The 20,133-nt window shown below is 39.4% G+C and overlaps 1 protein-coding gene across 12 annotated transcripts in view; it reads right to left on the bottom strand.

Annotated features, from left to right (window-relative positions):
* The window catches only part of CEMIP2 (cell migration inducing hyaluronidase 2), a 73,033-nt gene that overhangs the window by 12,108 nt on the left and 40,792 nt on the right, over positions 1-20,133 (bottom strand). For 11 of the 12 annotated variants that reach the window (XR_004971278.1, XM_036330854.1, XM_036330850.1 and 8 more), the window contains 8 exons: positions 20,037-20,125; positions 14,405-14,536; positions 13,101-13,136; positions 12,238-12,393; positions 9,889-10,066; positions 8,273-8,488; positions 4,504-4,712; positions 686-868 (listed from right to left, as the gene is read on the bottom strand). Coding sequence is in view for 11 of the 12 variants with exons in the window: in XM_036330854.1 (XP_036186747.1) it covers positions 686-868; positions 4,504-4,712; positions 8,273-8,488; positions 9,889-10,066; positions 12,238-12,393; positions 13,101-13,136; positions 14,405-14,536; positions 20,037-20,125 (1,199 nt within the window). In the remaining variant the exon portion in view is untranslated. The remainder of the gene's footprint in view (positions 1-685; positions 869-4,503; positions 4,713-8,272; positions 8,489-9,888; positions 10,067-12,237; positions 12,394-13,100; positions 13,137-14,404; positions 14,537-20,036; positions 20,126-20,133) is intronic. The other variant, XM_036330856.1, reaches the window with a different exon arrangement.

Here is a 20,133-nt window from a genome sequence, read left to right as displayed (position 1 = left end):
TCTTATTTACATTAGTGTCTTTACTCAGGTGCCTAGACAATGGCATAGGAGGAATATCAGCTTAAGGAATGGCTAAGGAGCATGCTAGTTGCTGGAAGAGTACAGGAGATCGAGCCTACCATCACCCAAAGGCTGAGAGACTGTAACTGGATAAGAGCAGACAAAGCCAACAGGACCCCAGGTGAACAGGATTAGAATTAAAAAGTGGAAAGATGCAGCCTAGAGAAAGTTGAAAGCAAACACGCCACGGTTATACAGTGATTTTTAAAAACTCAAGGTCAACTTGAGAGAGAGAGAGCTTTAAGGAAAAGAAAAACGAGCTTTCACTGAAATATGAACTATATCATATGCAAATAATCATCTTAAAGAGTTGTTATAGGAAAGAAATTAGTTTAAGTTTCTATTGGGCCTACTGGTTCTTTATCGACAAGGATAATTTCTCTTTCTAAATTGCCTTAATAGGTATACGACAAACATCTTCACTCAGTTCCTACAGCCAACTATAATTATGAGTCATTCTAGTTCTCTAAGCCTCTAATAGCGATGAGCAGAGAATTACCCACATCAGCTGCTTGTCTAAAGAGCCATCACATCACAGTCTATTCTTAGTTAGGCTGAAGAACCAGTAATTTCTCCATTAAAGAAAAACAGCAATAATTCTCATTTGCTGGACGCACTGAATTACCCCGTGCCGGAGTCAAAATAGAATTTCCTCTCAGACTGCTTCCTCTGCAATTCTTCCAGTGAGTTCACAGGCTCATAATCTTCCATTTTGGATAACGAGCCATTATGCCGCTGTAAAAAGCCAAAAGTAATCTGAAAAATTGTGTTTGATGGATAGCAGAGGCCAACTCGAATCCAGTCATTCCTACCAAGAAAAGAACATTAAAACATGAATTCACATTTGAGCCAATATACTTGGGGCATTACAGCATACACTAGTATAAACACTAGCCATGATTTTCTCCTCCTGAAATGTTTGCTGTGCACTGAGCCACTAACGATAGAAGTCCTGAGCCCTGACATGCTAATAAATCATCCACCTTTAAATGTTTCCCCAGTTTCTCTTATCAATATTTTCACAACAATCGCATGGCTTATAGAAACGTCTTGGTTTCAACAGGACTTCTAGGAATGTGAATAGAAGTTGGATAAGGTAGACTTTGACACTGTGAGTGGATAATAAAATTAAGTGAGATGGCTGGACATGTAGTAAGGTGGATGAAACACCACTAGCCTGACAGTAGAAGTACACACTAGTAAAATCTTTCCAAAGAATTTTTTGTCCATAAATACATTTTTATCTTTTATTACTACATTAGGTAGGATAAGTACTTAGTGATAAAATTTCTAAATATAAAAGTATGTCTATTTCTTTTCTTTTTTTAATCCTCACCCGAGGATACGTTTTTATTGACTTTAGAGAGAGAGGAAGAGAGAGGGAGAGCGAAAAAACAATCAGCTGCCTCCCACATGCATCCCAACCAGGGACTGAACCACATGCATGTGCCCTGACTGGAAATCAAACCCACAACCCTTCAGCTCACAGGATAATGTTCCAACCAACTGATCCACATCAGCCAGGGCAAAAGTATGTATATTTTTAAACCTTTGATGTATACGACCAATTTGCCACCATGTTTTTTTCTTAGTTAAAAATCCTTAGACATAAAATTAATATTGTTTATCATTTGCTTTTGGGGGGGGGGGGCATTTTCTAATTGTGGTAAAATATGCACCATATAAAATTTTCCATTTTAGCTATTTTTAAAAATATATATTTTATTGATTTTTTACAGAGAGGAAGGGAGAGGGATAGAGAGTTAGAAACATCGATCAGCGGCCTCCTGCACACTCCCTACTGGGGATGTGCCCGCAACCAAGGTACATGCCCTTGACTGGAATCGAACCTGGGACCCTTGAGTCCGCAGGCTGACGCTCTATCCACTGAGCCAAACCGGTCAGGGCCATTTTAGCTATTTTTAACTCTACAGTTCAGAGGCATTAAGTATATTCAAAAGTTGTGCAACCATCACCACTACCCATTTCCAGAACTTTTCAATCATTTAAAAGAATTTTTAAACAATAAGTAACAGGGCCTTAAAATTGTTCACAAAAGTTTCACCCACTAAAACCACTAAAGAATAATTAGAAATGCAGACCAAAATGCATTAAAGCAACATGTTCTCTGTGGTATATCTATAATAGTAAAGGGGGAGTGGGCAAGAGAAAAACAGTCTAAATATCTATGGGGAAAGGGAGTAGTTAAATAAATTTTGATTATCTCTATATGCTCAGAAAATACTTGAGGGCAGAGAGAGAACACTATAAATGTTTATAATGCCTCACCCTGTTTAAGAAAATTATAGGTTATTTCAATTTTCTTTATGTTTTTCTGTATTTTCCATATTTTGTTTAATGAATAAGTCCAGCTTTTATAACCTTTAAAGTGACAAAATCTATGACCTCTCTATAATTATACTAAATTTGGAAAATAAGATTGTCCATCTCTTCCTCTTGCCCATGATGTAATTTTTGCAAACTTTCAGCTAATTAAACAAGGAAAGTCTGACTGGACTCCAAGCCCATGTGGATTTTTGTAACTTCTGGGTTCAGTCTTTTTTTCACTTTATAATGTTTTTACTTGGTATTTATTTAAAAGTTACGCATGACACTGACCAGAACCCTACATAGCATTTGACTATAGTATCTCGCCTAAAATTCACAACCTGCCAGATACAAGTTTTTTCTATTTCTTGTAAGTCCTCTCCAACCTCATTTGTTTCTTTGACTGTCTGCAGCTCACTGATGGGAGTGATAACACCAGACTGGCTTTCAAAAACCTCACCCTGGACACAATGTGGACTAAGGATTGGAGGTGGGGAGACCCAGCAGGACCCAGACAAGAGATGATAATGGCCTAAACTCAACCACAAACAGTGGAGGTAGAAAAAAGTGGAGCGCTATCAACAGCATTACAGACAGAACTGACAGGGTTTGGTCACTGCTGAGATGAAGAAATAAGGGAAAAGGAAGAGATAAGGATGAGTCCTTGGTTGACTCAATAGGTAGAGGTGCAACTCTCCAGCAAGGCATAGAGAAGCAGCAACAAATGTCACAGGAAAACAGTACGGGTTCCGTGTGGGACTTGTGCCAGAAACTTCACAGCTCAGAATAAGAGCATCCACCAGGTTCTCCAGTCCTTGGAAGTGACCTACTTAGAACTGCATGTTCTATGTCCACCTCTTCGTTTCAGTTGTGTGTTTTAAGAGTGTTCAGAAAAGTTAGCACTTTATGACCAGTCAGGTGAATAAGCCATGTCAGTTTTCCAGGTATATATCTGAACAGTTTCATGGAGTCCCATTGGTTAACCACCACACATGTCTAGACTGATTTCACTCTGCCCTTCTAGGCCCATCACTCCTTCCTGGTTTCATCTCCTGTCACGCCCTACACTCCCAGGGCACTGCATCCATCAGTCCCCAAACAGAGATAGCCCTTCCCCAATCTGTTGCTTGTGTAACAAGACAGATCATTTAGTATCGCTCTCTCAGCACAGCCTGGCCCAGCTCCTCAAGGCTAGAATTAGGTGCCCTATTATTTGCCCACTAAAAAACAGTATCAGTTTATTGATTTTCTTGAGGTTTTTTTTCTACCTGTATACTGCGAGCCCCTGGAGGGCAAGTACTTTTCTCCCTCACCATTTTCTGGTAAACAGTAAATGCTTGAATAAATTAATGTACAAATAGAGCCTTTGACTGTAAATAGTATTATTAGGACAGACAACTGGGAAACCAAGAAGTGACAGAAATCAGGCAGGAGTGGCAAATGCCTGGCATTCATGCCACTACTCTTCCACCTTTTACCCATAGCAGACATTACTGATCAACCACACCTCTCTCTTCTGTCAAATCTAACCTTGGCCTCAAAAACCTTTTTCTTTCCTAGGTAACCCAGTGCTCAGTTGAAACAACACATAGACCTTAAAGTATTCAGCAGACAATATGAGAACCTATTGTTAAATGGCTTTCAGCACACAATACCCTGTCTGCAGAGAAACAGAAATGCTTTCAAAATGAAAGGGTTCACCCTAGCCAGTTTGGCTCAGTGGATAGCGCGTTGGCTTGTGGACTAAAGGGTCCCAGGTTCGATTCCGGCCAAGGGCACATGCCCGGATTGCGGGCTCGATCCCTCCCAGGAGGGGATGTGCAGGAGGCAGCCAATCAATGATTCTCTCTCATCTTTGATGTTTCTATCTCTCTAGCTCTCTCCTTTCCTCTCTGAAATCAATAAAAAAAAACTTTAAAAAAAGAAAAAAAAATGAAAGGATTCAATTTGTGTAATCTCCTGATTCCATCCACCTAAAATATACAGCCTCCCCACAAGAGAAATGTAGTACAACATATCGGCATCCTTACTTGCTACAAAGGTGGTGTGTTACTATTTTTCTCCACTAGATTCCTACTTGCTGAGCTATGTGAAGTAACAGTAATGGGAACATACTTGTTGAAATTTATGAGGTATAGAAATACAGTCTTCGGCGCTGGCCCGTTCCAGTGGATGGTGTAGCCCTTCTCCAGCATGATCACCGGCTGGTACTGGGGAAAGGCTGCCTTCTGGTTGATGCCCCGAAGCACCATCGGGTAGGATGGGTACTCATCTCGTGTGATGGTCATTGTCAGATTCTGAGTGCTCCATGTCTGCACATAGACCTTCAAAAAATAAATTAAGAATCATGGGGAAGAGCATGAACACTTAGAGAGCCAAACAAACATTTCCAGCACAAAGCCAAGTGTCTCTAGTTTCGAGAGAGAGATTCTGTGATCTATGCCAGACTAAATGAGGGGTAGCCAACTTCATCTTAAGCCACACATACAATGAAGTTTGCTTAAACTGAAATGGCAAAAACAGACCATGTGTTCTGCTAGCCAAGACCGTCATCATCTCTTCCACCACAACAGGCCAGCTTATTCATCAGAATATAAAACCTTTGTGGCTTATGCAGCCTGTCCAAAAAAATCCCTCAATCTGAAGAATGCACATATAAGAAATTAGTCAATTAATGTGAAAATGGATACTCTCTACTCAAATCTGAGAGACTTTCCTCGAACGCAAGAGAGGGAAAATGTAAATACCTTAGAGTTTGGGCTTGCAATTTTCCATGACCTACATCAGCCCAAGAAGTCATTTTTCACCCCTTCAAAGGAAAAAGGGTTATAAAGCACTCTGCAAAAACTGGAAAAACATCTTAAACCGAGACAAATTTGAAAGTCCTGAATTTGTTCCAGTGGCATGAGCTCCTTGCCAAAACAAAGCCTTCCCTCAAAACAAATCTCCGAACAATTTCCTAAAACAAATGAGAATTGCTCTGGCCAGTGTGGCTCAGTTGATTGGGCATTGTCCTGTACACCAAGAGGTTGCCTGCTTAATCCCGGGTCAGGGCACAGGTCCGGGTTTTGGTGTCGATTCCTGGTAGGGGGCGTGCAGGAAGCAGCCGATAGATGTTCCACTTTCACATGACATCTCTCTCTCTCTCTCTCTCTCTCTCTCTCTCTCTCTCTCTCTCTCTCTCTCCCCCCTCTCTCTCCCTCTCCCTTACTCTCACTCTTAAAAAAAAGAAACAAAAAACCCCCCAAAAAACAAATAAACGAGTATCCTATAACAGATTTCCCCATAAGTATTAGAACATCTGCAGAATATTGTATTTAATCCACAATACTGCTCTCTGTTTTTCTCTTTTGGTCATTTCTACAGTTTTGTCCATAACTGATTCCTCAATTATAAATCTTTTGAAGCAGAAAATCTTCTAAACTCTCATTCATGTTTGACTACTTCAGTATAGTCCTCTTATCTACTAAAACCACTTAAAGGTTTAAATTATATATAACTAAAATGTTTATATTATATAGAATTAAATATAGTTTACATAGAATAGGTAGCAAAGAGCAGATATTCAATTAATATAAATTTACAAATAGCTAAATAAAGTTTGTTCTGCCTTGAGGTCCAGTTGCTTCTGTCTTTTGCCTATAAACACAGAGTATTATCCATCAGCTCAGTAACAACAAATGGCTGCAGATCTGAGCTCCCAGCCCCAATTCCAAATTCTCAGGAGAAAATTTCTAACCTGTAGTCCCATCATCCCAGAGCCTCCTGGGAAGTATTAGATGACTTGTTTCTTTCTTCATCTTCAAATAAAATAGAATTACTACCCTGATTTGTAAGATAGAAGAATCAGGTTCAAGTCTCAACTACATCATAAACCAAAGAGTTTATAGACCCATTTATAGTAATTTTAAAATACAAAGTTTTCATTAGTGAGCACACCCCATTTTCAGACAGACTCACAAATGCAACCTTACATATACATGGCTTGCAAGAAATTTAACACTGAAGCTACAAAAGGACTAAAATCTTTTTGTTTTTGTGTTATTTTAATTCTAGAATTTCTATCACTTCCTGGGTATTGATGACTCAACTTAATTTTAGGGGATGATTATGATTAAAATAAATGGGAATAAGAAAGCCCACAACAATGAAGCTAATATTATATTAAAATAAACCAGAAAAATCTCTCTAGTCTTTATCCTTCTTAAATCCTTTGTCTTAGCTATAGATAAAAATCTTTGTAAAGTGTTTGTTTTTTAACTTAAGAACATAGCATTCTTCAGCAGTCATGATTCAAAATCAGAAGAGCAATGAAGAATTCTGCTCCAAGCAGCTCCCACTCTAGGTTTCAGTGGCAGGAACCACAGTAGCCTCAGAAGTTGAAATGCAGGAACCCATGAGCACACCCTTGACAGGCAGAGTAGCCAGAGCTCGGGAAGGGCCCTCACCACTGGCTGGTCCTTCCCCGAGAAGAGCCCTCCCTATAAATACGAGCATTTAGCAGCAAACCAACCAGGCAGGCTTCTTTCCTGCTTTGGGACTATCAGAGCCCAATGCCCCCTGGAAGGTCCCTCGCTCTTCCCTAATTCTCCTGTATATGCTCTTAATTCCCCTTCTCCTTTATCTTTTATCTCCCTCGACTGTCTAGTGTTAAATCTTACCACTTAATTATATAAAATATGGAAATAAAACTGCTTCCTTCAAAATTCTGGGCAACTGACACCCCCATCTGCAACCTCTCTATCTACCCAAATATCACTATTAAAATAATTGTTGCAACTTAGAGCTCTGCTCCTCAAATAATACTAATTGCAGCAAACACTATACCATGTGCGAAGCCATGGGCTAAATGCTTTACGTATATCCGTGCATTCTGTCTTCTCACCAGCCTCGTATGAGAGGAACCAGCATTATCCTCATTGTGCCCAGGAACAGAGTGGTTATTAACTTGCTCAACTCATATTTAAGGAAAAATGAAGCCAGGATTCAAATCCAGGCAGTCTGGCTCAAGTATCTGTGCTCTGAACGTACTACCTCCCAAATTAATCCATCCTCTTCTACTGGGCACCCAGTTAATAAATGCACACTAGCTTAATGTTCCCAAAGAAGTGTTTCACGGTCTATATCATCCCTTTCATATTTTCATAAACATTATGTCGTAATATAATTCAAAGAATTTCCTTGAATGTCTCCTTGTCCACTCATTTCCAATTCCTAGCTCTGTCTCTGGAAACATCTCACTTTCCATGCAATACTGATATTCTTGCCCCACAAGTCGGATTCCCATATTTAGTAGAGATAATAACCCTGAAAGGAAATAAAGCTCCCTCTCTGGGGCAGAGCAGTAGCATGGCAAAAAGCCTGGCCTAAGACTCGGGAAAGATAGGTTCTCACCCCAGCTACATCCCACCCATATTTAACCAAGGGCAAATCCCCTCACCCCTCTTGGACTCATATTTCCACGTTGGTTTGAGGGGGGGGGGGGGGCCTTGAAATAAAATTCTATTAGCCCATGGTTCCTACTGAATTTTTTTCTTTCACTTTTTTAAAAAATGTATTTTTATTGATTTCAGAGAGGAAGGGAGAGGAAGAGAGAGATAGAAGCATATGATGAGAGAGAATCATTGATCCTGACTCCTGCACGCCCCTTCTGGGAACCGAGCCGGCAACCTGGGCATGTGCCCTGACTGGGAATTGAACGATGACCTCCAGGTTCACAGGTTGATGCTCAACCACTGAGCAATACCAGCTGGCTCTTTTGCTGTTTTTTTCTAAAGAAAATCATGCTTTGGAGAGTGTCAATCACGCTGAAGAGCACTCCTCACAGAAGCGGTGATGTCAGGAGCTGGCAAGGACGCAGGCATCCTAACGCATCCTGGCCTACCTGGGCGTAGCTCCCACTGCAGATCACCGCGTTCCATTTGGTAACGTTCACACAGCTAGGATGGCGGATCAGGTAGTTGTCAATTCTTCCCACGTAAGCGTCCTTGTATCCTGTCACAGAGCCATCAGTGTCGTGGAATATGGAGTTCTTGTCACCATCCAGCTCACAATCTTCAAACCAGGGGCCAGGCTTTCCAAAGAAGACATTCAGAGAGACCTGAGGGCAGTGAAAAACAAGGAATTCACCAAATGAGGACTCCTGCCGTCTTAGTCAGCACCCCCTGCAAGGATCCTCCTGCATATCCATTCCATCTGCTTGGAGATTAAAACAGCCCTGACAGTTCATAGTTGTCAATCAAGGCACCCAGTCAATCAAAGATGTCCATTAGTTATGACATGCCTAGGGGGAACATTTTTCCAAAGCCTTGTGGAGGTCAAGCAGCAAATGTGAAATTTCATCTTTGGTGGTTTCCCTTTCTTCCAGTTAAAACTATTACCTGCTCTCCAGACAAAACTAATCTGCAATAAGAAAAATTAGAACTGTGGGAAAGGGAATTAAGCAGTCATACACATTTGTTAAAAATTATAAACTTTAGGGGATGGAAAGAGATTAACCAAAGAACTTATATGCATATATACATTGCCCGTGAACACAGACAATAGAGTGGTAAGGGCCTGGGCTGGGGCAGGAAGCAGGTGGTGGGAGCAAAGCGGGGAGAGGGGGCGAGAAGGAATATCTGTAATACTGTCAGCAATAAATAATTTTTTTTTTAAATTATCAATGTTACATTTACAATCTGTTCATTTTTCTGTATGTAAATTATATCTTAATTAAATAAAAATCTATTATAAACTCTAACTTCAACTAGTTAATCATTTTCTTTTTCAAGTGATTTAGTTACTTGTTCATATGTCTTCTACTTCCCAGTTAAAACACAGTCTAAGTATTTCCTTAGTGTGAATAATAAAGTATTTAGAACAGGGTCTGCTATGTCATAAGCATTTAATAAATGTCAGCTATTAAAATTCCATGAAGTGTCTTTCCCAGTAGCTTCCATGGTCTTACAGGAGTTCTACACGGAGTCTAGCAGAGAATGACATTCAATATTTCCCAACAACAGGCACAGGGGAGAGGAGCCAAGCACAGGTCACCCTCTGCCAGAGGCTAGGAAAGCCTGTCAATAAAACAACTTGTTTCACACCACCCAGTATTCCTCTTCTTCTCCTGAAGTTCCCCAGAGTAGACCTAGACAAGTACAATTCCAGGCAGATCGCAAACCTCTTCTTGGATCATTACACTGAATTTCCCCAAACCTTGTCCTCTTGTTCTTAAGAGATGCTACAATCCCTGCCACCAATTTAGGTTATTTTCCTTTCCAAGGTATCACTTGAATGTTAAAAAATACCCCAGGTCACCTGGGACTTCTATTCTCACCTTGAACTCAACGGGACAGAAAGAATAATAAATTTTAAGACTTTCTTTTGCATATATTCCCCCCCCTCCCCAGTCATAAAGACTTGGTACGAATCCTTTGTTTCTGTCTTTGTCTTTGGGGATGTGCTACCCCTCCTCCTCCCATCGCAGTAACTATATAGGAACCAAAAGGACATACTTACATGTGGACCAAACTTCACAAGGGAGAGGTTATTTCTGGGGGTTATCTGCCAGGGATTCTTCATGAGGAAGCCAATAGCACTGGTATACCTATCTGGAGTTGGCACATATTTTTTGAAAGTGCACCTGGTGAGATGAATGGGCCCATCGTAAATCTGAAAGCCTCTAATTGGGAATGTCCTGTTGGAAAACAAGAGTTTGTTTAATGCACATGGACCCGTCCCCTTAGCAGCACTTCACTGACATACTTGTTTTATAAAGACAGGTGACTATTCTGTACACACAAAACACAATTCCAGAATACCGTGGTAACCAAGACAAGATGCCTGATCAAATGAAATGAACACTGTAGTGGGAAAGGCAAAAAGGAAAACAAAGGATAATTACAGATAAGTGCTGTGGAGACAACACATAGTAATACATTCGGTTGGGTGGGAGAGAAGCTATCTTAGAGGGAATGGAGGCTGCTCTGAAGAGGCGACTTTTGCTTCCTTGAGTCCACCAGTTAAGACCTTTTATCTGGTAACTTACATATTTTAGTTTTGGTTCCAAAATCTCTAATGTGAGAACAAAAATGAATCTGTGCTTAAACAGAGAGAACCTCCTCTCAAGCCTCTAAATGACAGTAATAAGGTGAAATGATATGCTTAAAAGTATGAAAGTATAATTCCTAAAGGCTTTTGATGTCAAAAAGGCTAGCTAGATTGAGAAATTGGTTTTATTCATTGTCCTCCTTTCTGTTCAAACACAGACTCCTTAATCATATATTATTAACCATAATTAATGTACAAAACCCATAACATTCTGTATCCCTTAGTTTTCTCCACTTTTAAATTCTCTGATGGCACTGCAGCAACGAATTAGATTACAACTTGGCAGTGTTTTACAGTATATGCTAGCAACAAAATCAAAGGGCCTTACTAACGTCTATGCATCTGCATGTGTCTCTAAGGATATGTCCCAAAATGGTTCTCTTCCCTAAAAAAGGTTGTGCACACACAGTAAAATAAAAACTGGATCCATTGACCAATGAGGAATCTGTTCTGGAGAATCTTCCTTAGCAAGGAAGCAACAAGCATTTTGAAAGAAAACTGGAGGCCAATGTAAAATAAAAAGAATGAAATTGACTTGGCTGCCATCATACTGCAGCCCATACCCCAACCAATACGGCTCTTCTTTTATCTACACTTAAAAGAGGCAGCTATAGCCTAAATGTGAAGAGCACAGCACTGAAGCCCAAGTCACAGGGCTGAAATCCCACCTCAGCTGCTTTTCTTAAGTTATTTATAAAGCGGGATGGTAACAACACCTATCCCATTGGGCTCTGTGAGGATTAAGTGAATAATAAAGTACCCAGAAGGGGGCCTGATACATCATAAGCATTTAATAAATGTTAGCTATTAAAATTCCATGAAGTTCCTTTCCTAGCAGCTTCCGTAGTCTCACTCACAGGAGTTCTGCACAGAGCGTGGCATTAACTGACGTGTTTCTCCAACAGCAAGCACACGGAGAGAGGGGCCGAGCACAGGTCACCCCTGCTGGTAAAGCCCTTCCACCAGCCCCCACTCCCCCCATGCCCCTGACCCACCCAGCCCAATGTCCACACAGAATGTGTAACGAAGGGAATGGAGGCCTCCCGAAGTCTGACCCTAGTTTTTCTCCAGCTCATTTTCTCACCAGTAAGATGAGGACAACTATAAACTGTGTCTCAGAACGGAGGATGGATTAATTAGTTAATAGTTCCCTAAAAGCCCTGAAGAATCTTTCTAGTGCTGAGTGCTTTTTTAATGACTCAGATTATTCTGACAGAAAGCATGCCAAAAGTCTACCCCCGCCTCCCCTTCGACATCTGAAACACTTAATGATGCAGCCGTGGTGAGGCTTGGAGTCAGCTTTGGCATCTATCAACCCTTATTTCCTAGGACTCTTTTCAATAGGTAATTTCCTTTTTCCAGTGGCTATTTCTAAAAACCAACATCACAATTTGAGGGAAAACTGACCTAATGTCATAGTTTACAGTTTGGCAACTTTCTGTGGCTCAAGAAAGTAAGGGGGGAAAAAATCACCAGCTTATATAAAGCCTTAACTAAGAAATGAAAAAAAAAAAAAGATAGGTTTCTTCATCATAAAATTATTAATGAAATCCAGAATTATTATTAATGCTCCAGAATTTTAGAGTATAATACACAAGTACTAAATGATAACAATAACAGTTATAATAATAATAAAATAAGGTGGGAAAAATATCAGAGTGGGAACCAATCATGTGGAATTATTACAGAAACTTCCATAAGGATTAGGTTTTCACTTATTATTTCAATTTAACTCTCCACTGCCAAAGCAATACTTACCTATTCCTGGGTAATGTCCGAGACTTCTGGTCTATTCCTCCCATGCCTACATACTTGTTCTGACCACCCTGAAAGCCGTAATTCCTGCTTTCTCCAACAAAGAGAGATTCAGATACCTCCTGGCTAGAACCTTCATCACTTGGAAAGCTTCCATCACTGTTAAAATGAAAATAACCGTCAACCACACAGTCCTAGAAAATGTATACTGACCCTCAAATAAAGGCAAGGTATAACTCAAATAGCTAAAAATTCATACTGAGTCACCAGAAAGTACCTCTAAACTGTGAACATACCTCTTATAAATTGATACAAATTAATTGTATTGTAAAGGAGTGGTTTTCAAATTAGGTTGAAATAAGTGAAATTTAATTTAGCAGCAACAACTGATTATTTTATTCTTAAGCAACAGTACTGTGAACAGAGAGAATAAACTTGCCCTGAATGCAACAATTAGAATCTAATGTTTAAGATTTAAGATGGCAGTGAGAGTAACTGACCTGGAGAATAATATTTAACACAAAAAGTCCAGTTCCTAAAGACCACTGAGAAATTTGACCAACTTCGAAGGAAGAAAATATTTAATGTGCTCCCAACTTTTACTCCCTTCCTTTTTATTCCCATAATTGTTACGATCTTTAATCTAATGCTCAAGTGGTTTTCTTCCAAGCAAAAGACCGTAAGTCTACCCTTCTGTGGAGTTCCAGCATTAAAAATGCATTTTTGTTATCCAAAAAAATTAAGTAAGTTTTAAAAATCAAGGGTTACTTTACCTACAGCTTTAAAATAATCAGAAGTAATAAGTAAATGAATAAATAAATAATAAATAAAATAATCAGAGCAGTATTTTTAAAGTAATTACAAACCTGGCAAAGGTTAATCCTATTCCATTATCTGCAAATCTGTAAGAAAAAAAGAGATGACATAAGACTTTAACTTACCACATCATGTAAGAAGAGATTCCAATGTTTACTCTTCAAGACCACAAAAATAAGTTTCACTTCCCAATAACTAAAAGCACAGACTCCACAGTGAAGGCACCTGGTTCAAATCTCAGCTTTGCCAATGACTAACTGTGTGACCTTGGGCATGTTACTCAACTGGACTCTCCCTCAGTTTTCTCAACTATATCTTAAAATAATAAGTTAGCAACCTGCCTCATAGGACACTTAAGAGAATTACACATACTAACTAATTTCAACCATTTAGGTATAGGGATAGGAAACCTTTTTTCTCCCAAGGGCCATTTGGATATTTATAACATCGTTCATGGGCCATACAAAATTATCAACTTAAAAATGAGCCTGCTATACTTGGTCAAACATTTAATTAACTCACCCCTAATGCGTTGGCAGGGCCAAACCAAATGACTTCATGAGCCATCCCCCACCCCTGATAGAACAATGGCTGGCACATAGCAAGGAGCATATAAGTGTTAGCTGGAACTTGTTATTTTTATAATTTTACTTTTAAAAACAATTAGATCATGGTAGTCTCTTCTAAACTTTTCAACATTAATACTCAAGCTATTTCTACAGATTTAATATAATATCATTTTTTTGCACGAAAAAAGGCAAGATGATAAAATGCCAAGAAGCTAATGTCACTGCCAGCCAGAAAACAATGTTTTTCTAGACTCTAGAACACCAAATCTTAGCTCAATATACATCAGACTTCCAAAATTATACAGATGGAAAAAAACGAGATGCTTACTGCCTCAAGTCATGTTAAGACATAAGTCAACACACTTACTACGGTGAAATTTACAACTTTTGTTTTGAATGGCAGTAAGAGAGCATCAAAAAAACCTGGAGTGTCCAAGAGGAAGGGGAAAAAAATCCAGCTGGTTTCAAAATCTTTATTTAGCTCTCTGACATAGACCCTGTTTGTTACATAAAGTTAAATTCCCGGTTTCTGTTCAATCTCATCAGAAAACGTTCATGTCACCAGACAAGTTCAGGTCCAATAAAAGCAGCCGAATGAGACGATTCCAAACATTTGCAGTCTGTTAATGCTAGCAAACTTTCTCGGAGCTTGTCCTGTCTATTAGTAACAATAATATGAATCCACAAACTATCACTGTATTTTCAGTCTGCTGGGTTTTTCAAAATAGCCTTAAAAAATAAATACACCAGTGCCACCAGATAATAACTTTGTAGAGAATACCCACGCTGAATTCTGGACGACAATGTCTCCCCCTCGGACCCAGGCTCCATGGTCATTATTTTTAAAAGCAATGAGCCTGTCAATTAAAGCAGCAACACGTGGCTTTTCAGGGTCACCATCCTGATGAGGCCGAAACCTTGGGATTGAAAAAAAAGGACTTTTTAAAAAAGTAGTGAAAAGATAATGGCTATCAACTATTTACAAATGCACACTTAAGTGTCAAAAAGGTTTAAATTTGACCAAAACCAAAGAAGTAAAAAACAAACAAACAAAAAAAAAACCCAAAAATCTCTTAAGATACAACTTAAATACTTGTATATTAAATATTGGGAAAAATAATTACATTTATTTATATAAGTTTATGTAAATAAGAATTGGCTTCATATCTTCTTACTTTTTTAAATCAACATATTATGGACTGGCTATTGCAGACCATTGTAAACACTAACAAACCTCAGACCAGGAAAACTGGCAAGTTTCATGAATTCTTAAGATCTGTAATACTAATATAATTACTGAATAAATTATTCATATATTTTAACACACATATATTTGAACTGAAAACTATTATTTTAGTTGTATGTTGGTGATATGTCTTAGATATAAAGATAAAACTGGGTTTACTATCTTAATAAGGCCTAAATTTAAAATACATTGTATTTAATTGACTTATTAATTATAAAAACTAAATTGTACCTTTGCTTTTTCTCCCTTCTAAAATACCTATCAGGACCTTAATGAAAAGGTCAAAAAAAATGGTGTCAAAACTATCCTATATAATAAAAGCCTAATATGCTAAGTGTCCAGTCGTCCAGTCATCTGTTCAACCAATCAAAGCATAATATACTAATGATATGCTAAGGATGCTCAACCGCTCACTATGACCTGCATTGACCACCAAGGGGCAGATGCTCCGACCAGTAGGTTAGCTTGCTGCTGGGGTCTGGCCTATCGGGACTGAGCGAGATGGGCCAGACATGCCCTGGAGCCTTCCCGCGGTCCCTCCCCGGCTGGCCAACCTCCTGTGTCCCTCCCAGGCCCCAATCGTGCACTGGTGGGGTCCCTCGGCCTGGCCTGCACCCTCTCACAATCTGGGACCCCTCAGGGGATGTTGGAGAGCCAGTTTCAGCCCAATCCCGCAGGCCCGGCCAAGAGACCCCACTGGTACACAAATTCATGCATCGGGCCTCTAGTCCTCCATAACAACTCAAATAAATAACACCATAAGGCCACCTATTTTTTAGAAAATCATTTCTAAGTTTTACAAAGCTGCAAGGAGAGGGGTGGGAGGGCAGACAGCAGAGCACTAAACAACTTTTCAAAACCAATTTAGCAAGTTGAGCTTTTCATACAATCAAGAATCATCATTTGTACAAACGCTACTACCAGTTGCTGGCACACAGTAGGTGCTCACTAAATGTGTATGATGGGAGAAGAGCTATGCACAGAGAAGAGCAAGTACAAAGGCCCTTAGGCACGAGTGAGCTTGGCATGCTTAGGGAACTATCACTTTGGCTAGAGAGTAAGAAGCAAAGTAGGAGAGGACATAAAGGTGGGCACGCACCAGGCAAGGATGCAGTTCTTTATTCTAAATGCAACTGGAAAAGCTGAGAGTAGAATGGTGGTTGCCAGAGACTGGGTAAGGAGGAAATAGGGAGGAGATGGTCAAAGGGTACAAAGTTTTAATTATGCAAAATAAATAAACTCTAGAGATTTACCAAACAGAATAGTGCTTATAGCTAAAAATACTATATTGTATCCCATAAAATTTGCTAAGAAAGTATACTAGCATCTTATGATAAGTATTGTGGTTAGAAAAAATATTTTTAAATTAAAGAAATAATAATAACAGCCCTCGTTGGTTTGGCTCAATGGCTAGAGTGTTGGCCTGAGGTCTGAAAGGTTCCTGTCAAGGGCACATGCCCGGGTTGCAGGCTCGACCCCCAGCAGGAGGCGTGCAGGAGACAGCTGATCCATGATTCTCTCTCATCACTGATGTTTCTATCTCTCTCCCTCTCCCTTCCTCTCTGAAATCAACAAAAATATATTTTTTAAAAAAAAGGAAGTAATAATAATAAAGGAGTTAGGAAGAAATTTGGGGAGATAATAGAGAGGTTTATGGCCTTGATGGTGGTCATGATTTCATGGGAGTGTACTTATACCCAAACTCAGCAAGTTACATACATTAAATATGCACAACTTTGTCCTGTTAACCACACCTCAATAAAGTGAATGGATAGAAACATATATAGGTAGATGTGATGAAAAGTGTCATCAGAAACATGGAATCAGGAAGGTGATATGACCAGATTTCTTTCTTTTTTTTTAACTGGTCACTAGCTGCTACTTGGTGCAAGGATTGTAGAGAATGGACTATAGAAAGACCAGTCTGGAAAGCATTATATCCACCCTTAGATTGTGTATATGACCCCTTACACTAAACAACTCTAATCTAAGGGGTAAAATATCTGATTCGGAGCCATCACCCACTCTTCTGGCATTGTAGTTGCTGCCAAACAGCTTTGTAGTCATTATATAATGTCAAGCAGATGGGAAAATTCTGGAAAGAAAACTACGCAATGTTCTAAAAAGAAAGCCAAAGAAAAAAAGTACCAATAAAACATCTGATTCTCTGCTGTAGCCATCTCATTTTTTCTGAAATTCCTATCTATATAAATCAATTGTTGACCATTTCCTTGGAAACCCTTTCTTTTCATCCTCTACACAACTTGGTGTGCAAAAAAGTCAACGTTCCCAATTTCTCATCATCCTCATTTATGAACTTTCAGCACCCTTCTCAACCTTCTCCCTTAACTGTCCTCTGCTTTAAATGTACTTGTTGGCTCTCATGCTATTTCACTTTTCGATGAAATTTCCCAATCTCAAAACCGAGAATTTTCTTGAGTTAAAATTTCCCATCTTTGGATTCCTGTAATTTCACATTTTGAAAACATACGGAAAGGCTCATCTGATTAACTATTGAGTCAACTTCCCCTGTGATGAACAGACAGAATATTTTCTGGATTCCATGGGCCCAACGTCTAATTCACTGGCTGGCCTATTACTCACTTGTATTAGAGTTTTATCATTTTTACTCATGTCTGGACTTCATGAATGCATTTGGACATATTCTTTACATTAGCTTAACCAAAATTAAATGTATACACCAGTTGCCAAATGCCTTGTTACACTCTTTCATAATCAATTCTTTTCAATAACAACTTTCAAATGGAGTCTAATTCCTTACCAAGATGTATGCAAACCAATAGACACAGACAACAGTGTGGTAATAGCCAGAGGGAAGTGGGGACAGGGGCTGGGTGGAGGTGGGCAAAGGGACGGGGAGGAATGGGGACATCTGTAATAGTGTCAACAATAAAGGAAAAAAATGTATGCATTTAAAAACTGGTAAGAGAACTAATAGACAACAGAGGAAAAAGTACCATTATCATAATATCATATACACATACCCTATAAAAAACTTCTTGGACTATTAAGAATAGATTGTTTTATTGTCAAGTCGAATTAAAATATCAATGGATTCTAAAATATATTTCCACATCCATCCATTCATCCCCATACACACATTTTTTAAGGCAGGGAAGGGAGTCAATTTTGTTGTGTTTAGGATTTTTCTATTAATACTAACTTAGCAATGAACACATACCCGTTATAATAAACTCTTTCAAACTAAAAAAGTAGCAGTGACCACCTAGCAAAGATTTCTTTGTTTTTGTCAAATAATATTCCCTTCTTTTTTAAATATATTTTTATTTATTTCAGAGAGGGAGAGAGAGATAGAAACATTGATCGGCTGCCTCCTATACACCCCCTACTGGGGATTAAGCCCACAACCCAGGCCTGTGCTCTGATCAGGAATCAAACCTTGACCTCCTGGTTCATAGGTCAACACTCAACCACTGAGTCACACCAGCCAAGCAATATTCCCTTCTTGCTTCATAATTTGTCATCATCTCTTTGCTCCTTTTTCTTTTTTTAATATATGTTTATTGATTTCAGAGAGGAAGGGAGAGGGAGAGAAAGACAGTAACATCTATGATGAGAGGGAATCATTGATCGGCTGCTTCCTGCACACCCCACACTGGGGATCGAGCCTACAACCCAGGCATGTGCCCCAACTGGGAATCGAACCGGGAATCAAACAGTGACCTCCCAGTTCACAGGTGGACAGTCAACCACCAGCTACACCAGCAGGGCTCCTTTTTCATCTTTAGTTTATTTCTTCTCGTTTTCACTTTCACATCTTGTTCAGCTATAAGGTATCAATCAATCAGTACCTTATGTTTAATTTAATAATGCCCTCAGTTTTGCAGCTTCTCAAATGCTGTCTAATCATTGCTTTAAAATATGTCAGGCTCAACCTGACCTTTAAGAAATCCTGATGAGTAATTTTTCTAAGTATACTTTCCCCAGGCTTCTCCCGACCTCACTCATGCCTTACCACTGTGTCACAAGCATCCTGCCTCACACCTAAATTGCCTCATTGACCTCCGCCTCCCCTCTGACCTACAGTGTGGCTTCTAATAATAAGCCTGATGCCCTTTTGCTTAAATGTCTAGCAACAGACCCTAGCACCCTTTCAACATCTTAAGTTGGTCAATCACCTTGAAGTATAAAAAATAACATCGACACAGTTCCTACTGAATATGACTTTATGTTGCCATCTTTTCCAGAAAGATGGAAAGGGTATTTTTTATTTTTATGTTGACACTATTACAGATGTCCCTCCTTCTCCCCCCACATGGTCCACCTCCACCCACCCCTGACACCCCTCCCCTGGCCTTCACCACTCTGCCATGTGTGTCCAGGGGCTATGCATACATGTTCTTTGGCTACTCTCTTCCCTTTCTTTTATCCAGTCCCCTCTCACTCTCCCCTCTCACCTGTCGGTCTGCTCCATGTATCCATGCCTCTGGTTCTATTTTATTCATCAGTTTATTTTGCTCATTCAATTCCACATATAAATGAGATCATATGGTATTTGTCTTTCTCTGACAGGCTTATTTTGCTTAGCATAATAATCTCCAGGTCAGAAAACCGTATTTCTATTGGAGACATTTTATTTATTTTGGCTCTCATATACAGCACGTAAAAGAACTTGGTTGAAAGGCTGATCCATATCCCAACCACGTTCTGTGGTTATAAAGGAGAATAACATAGAGCCCAGCTATGAGGTGAATCTGAGACTACAAATGACTAAACCAGAACTAGCTTGATCATCACGTTTAAGATCTTCCCCTTTGAAACAGATTCAATCAATGTTCCATTTTGACCACTGACCATAAATTCTGTATGCCTTGATTTTCAGGGATTACACTAAAATATTTAAGCTTAACTTGTATTTCAATGAATCATGTTCTACTTTAGGCCACATTTGGACCCTTTTTCAACATCTCTCTCTTTTTCTTGCTCTTTCTGCAACTCTAAGGGGATAACATTAAAAAGCCCTGCCACAGGACTTAGGACAACAGAATAAATATTTTTCCAAAACCCTCCTACAAATCTTGAGAGCTTCATTTTCAATGTGTTACTGGAGAAAAGAACACAATAGCTTAACTCAGAAAGTTTTGCTTTGGCAAAATAAGCTTGAGTGTGATTTACAGTGACCACTCTACCTTGCGTTGTTATCCAAACAGAGGTATTCCCGGGGGTCAGCAGCACTAGCAATGGTTGTTTTGACACCTTTGTCAATAAATAAGCCAGCCTGGAAAA

The sequence above is a fragment of the Myotis myotis genome, unplaced genomic scaffold (assembly GCF_014108235.1).
Source record: "Myotis myotis isolate mMyoMyo1 unplaced genomic scaffold, mMyoMyo1.p scaffold_m19_p_12, whole genome shotgun sequence".
Taxonomy (NCBI): domain Eukaryota; kingdom Metazoa; phylum Chordata; class Mammalia; order Chiroptera; family Vespertilionidae; genus Myotis; species Myotis myotis.
This window is presented reverse-complemented; position numbering and strand designations above follow the sequence as displayed.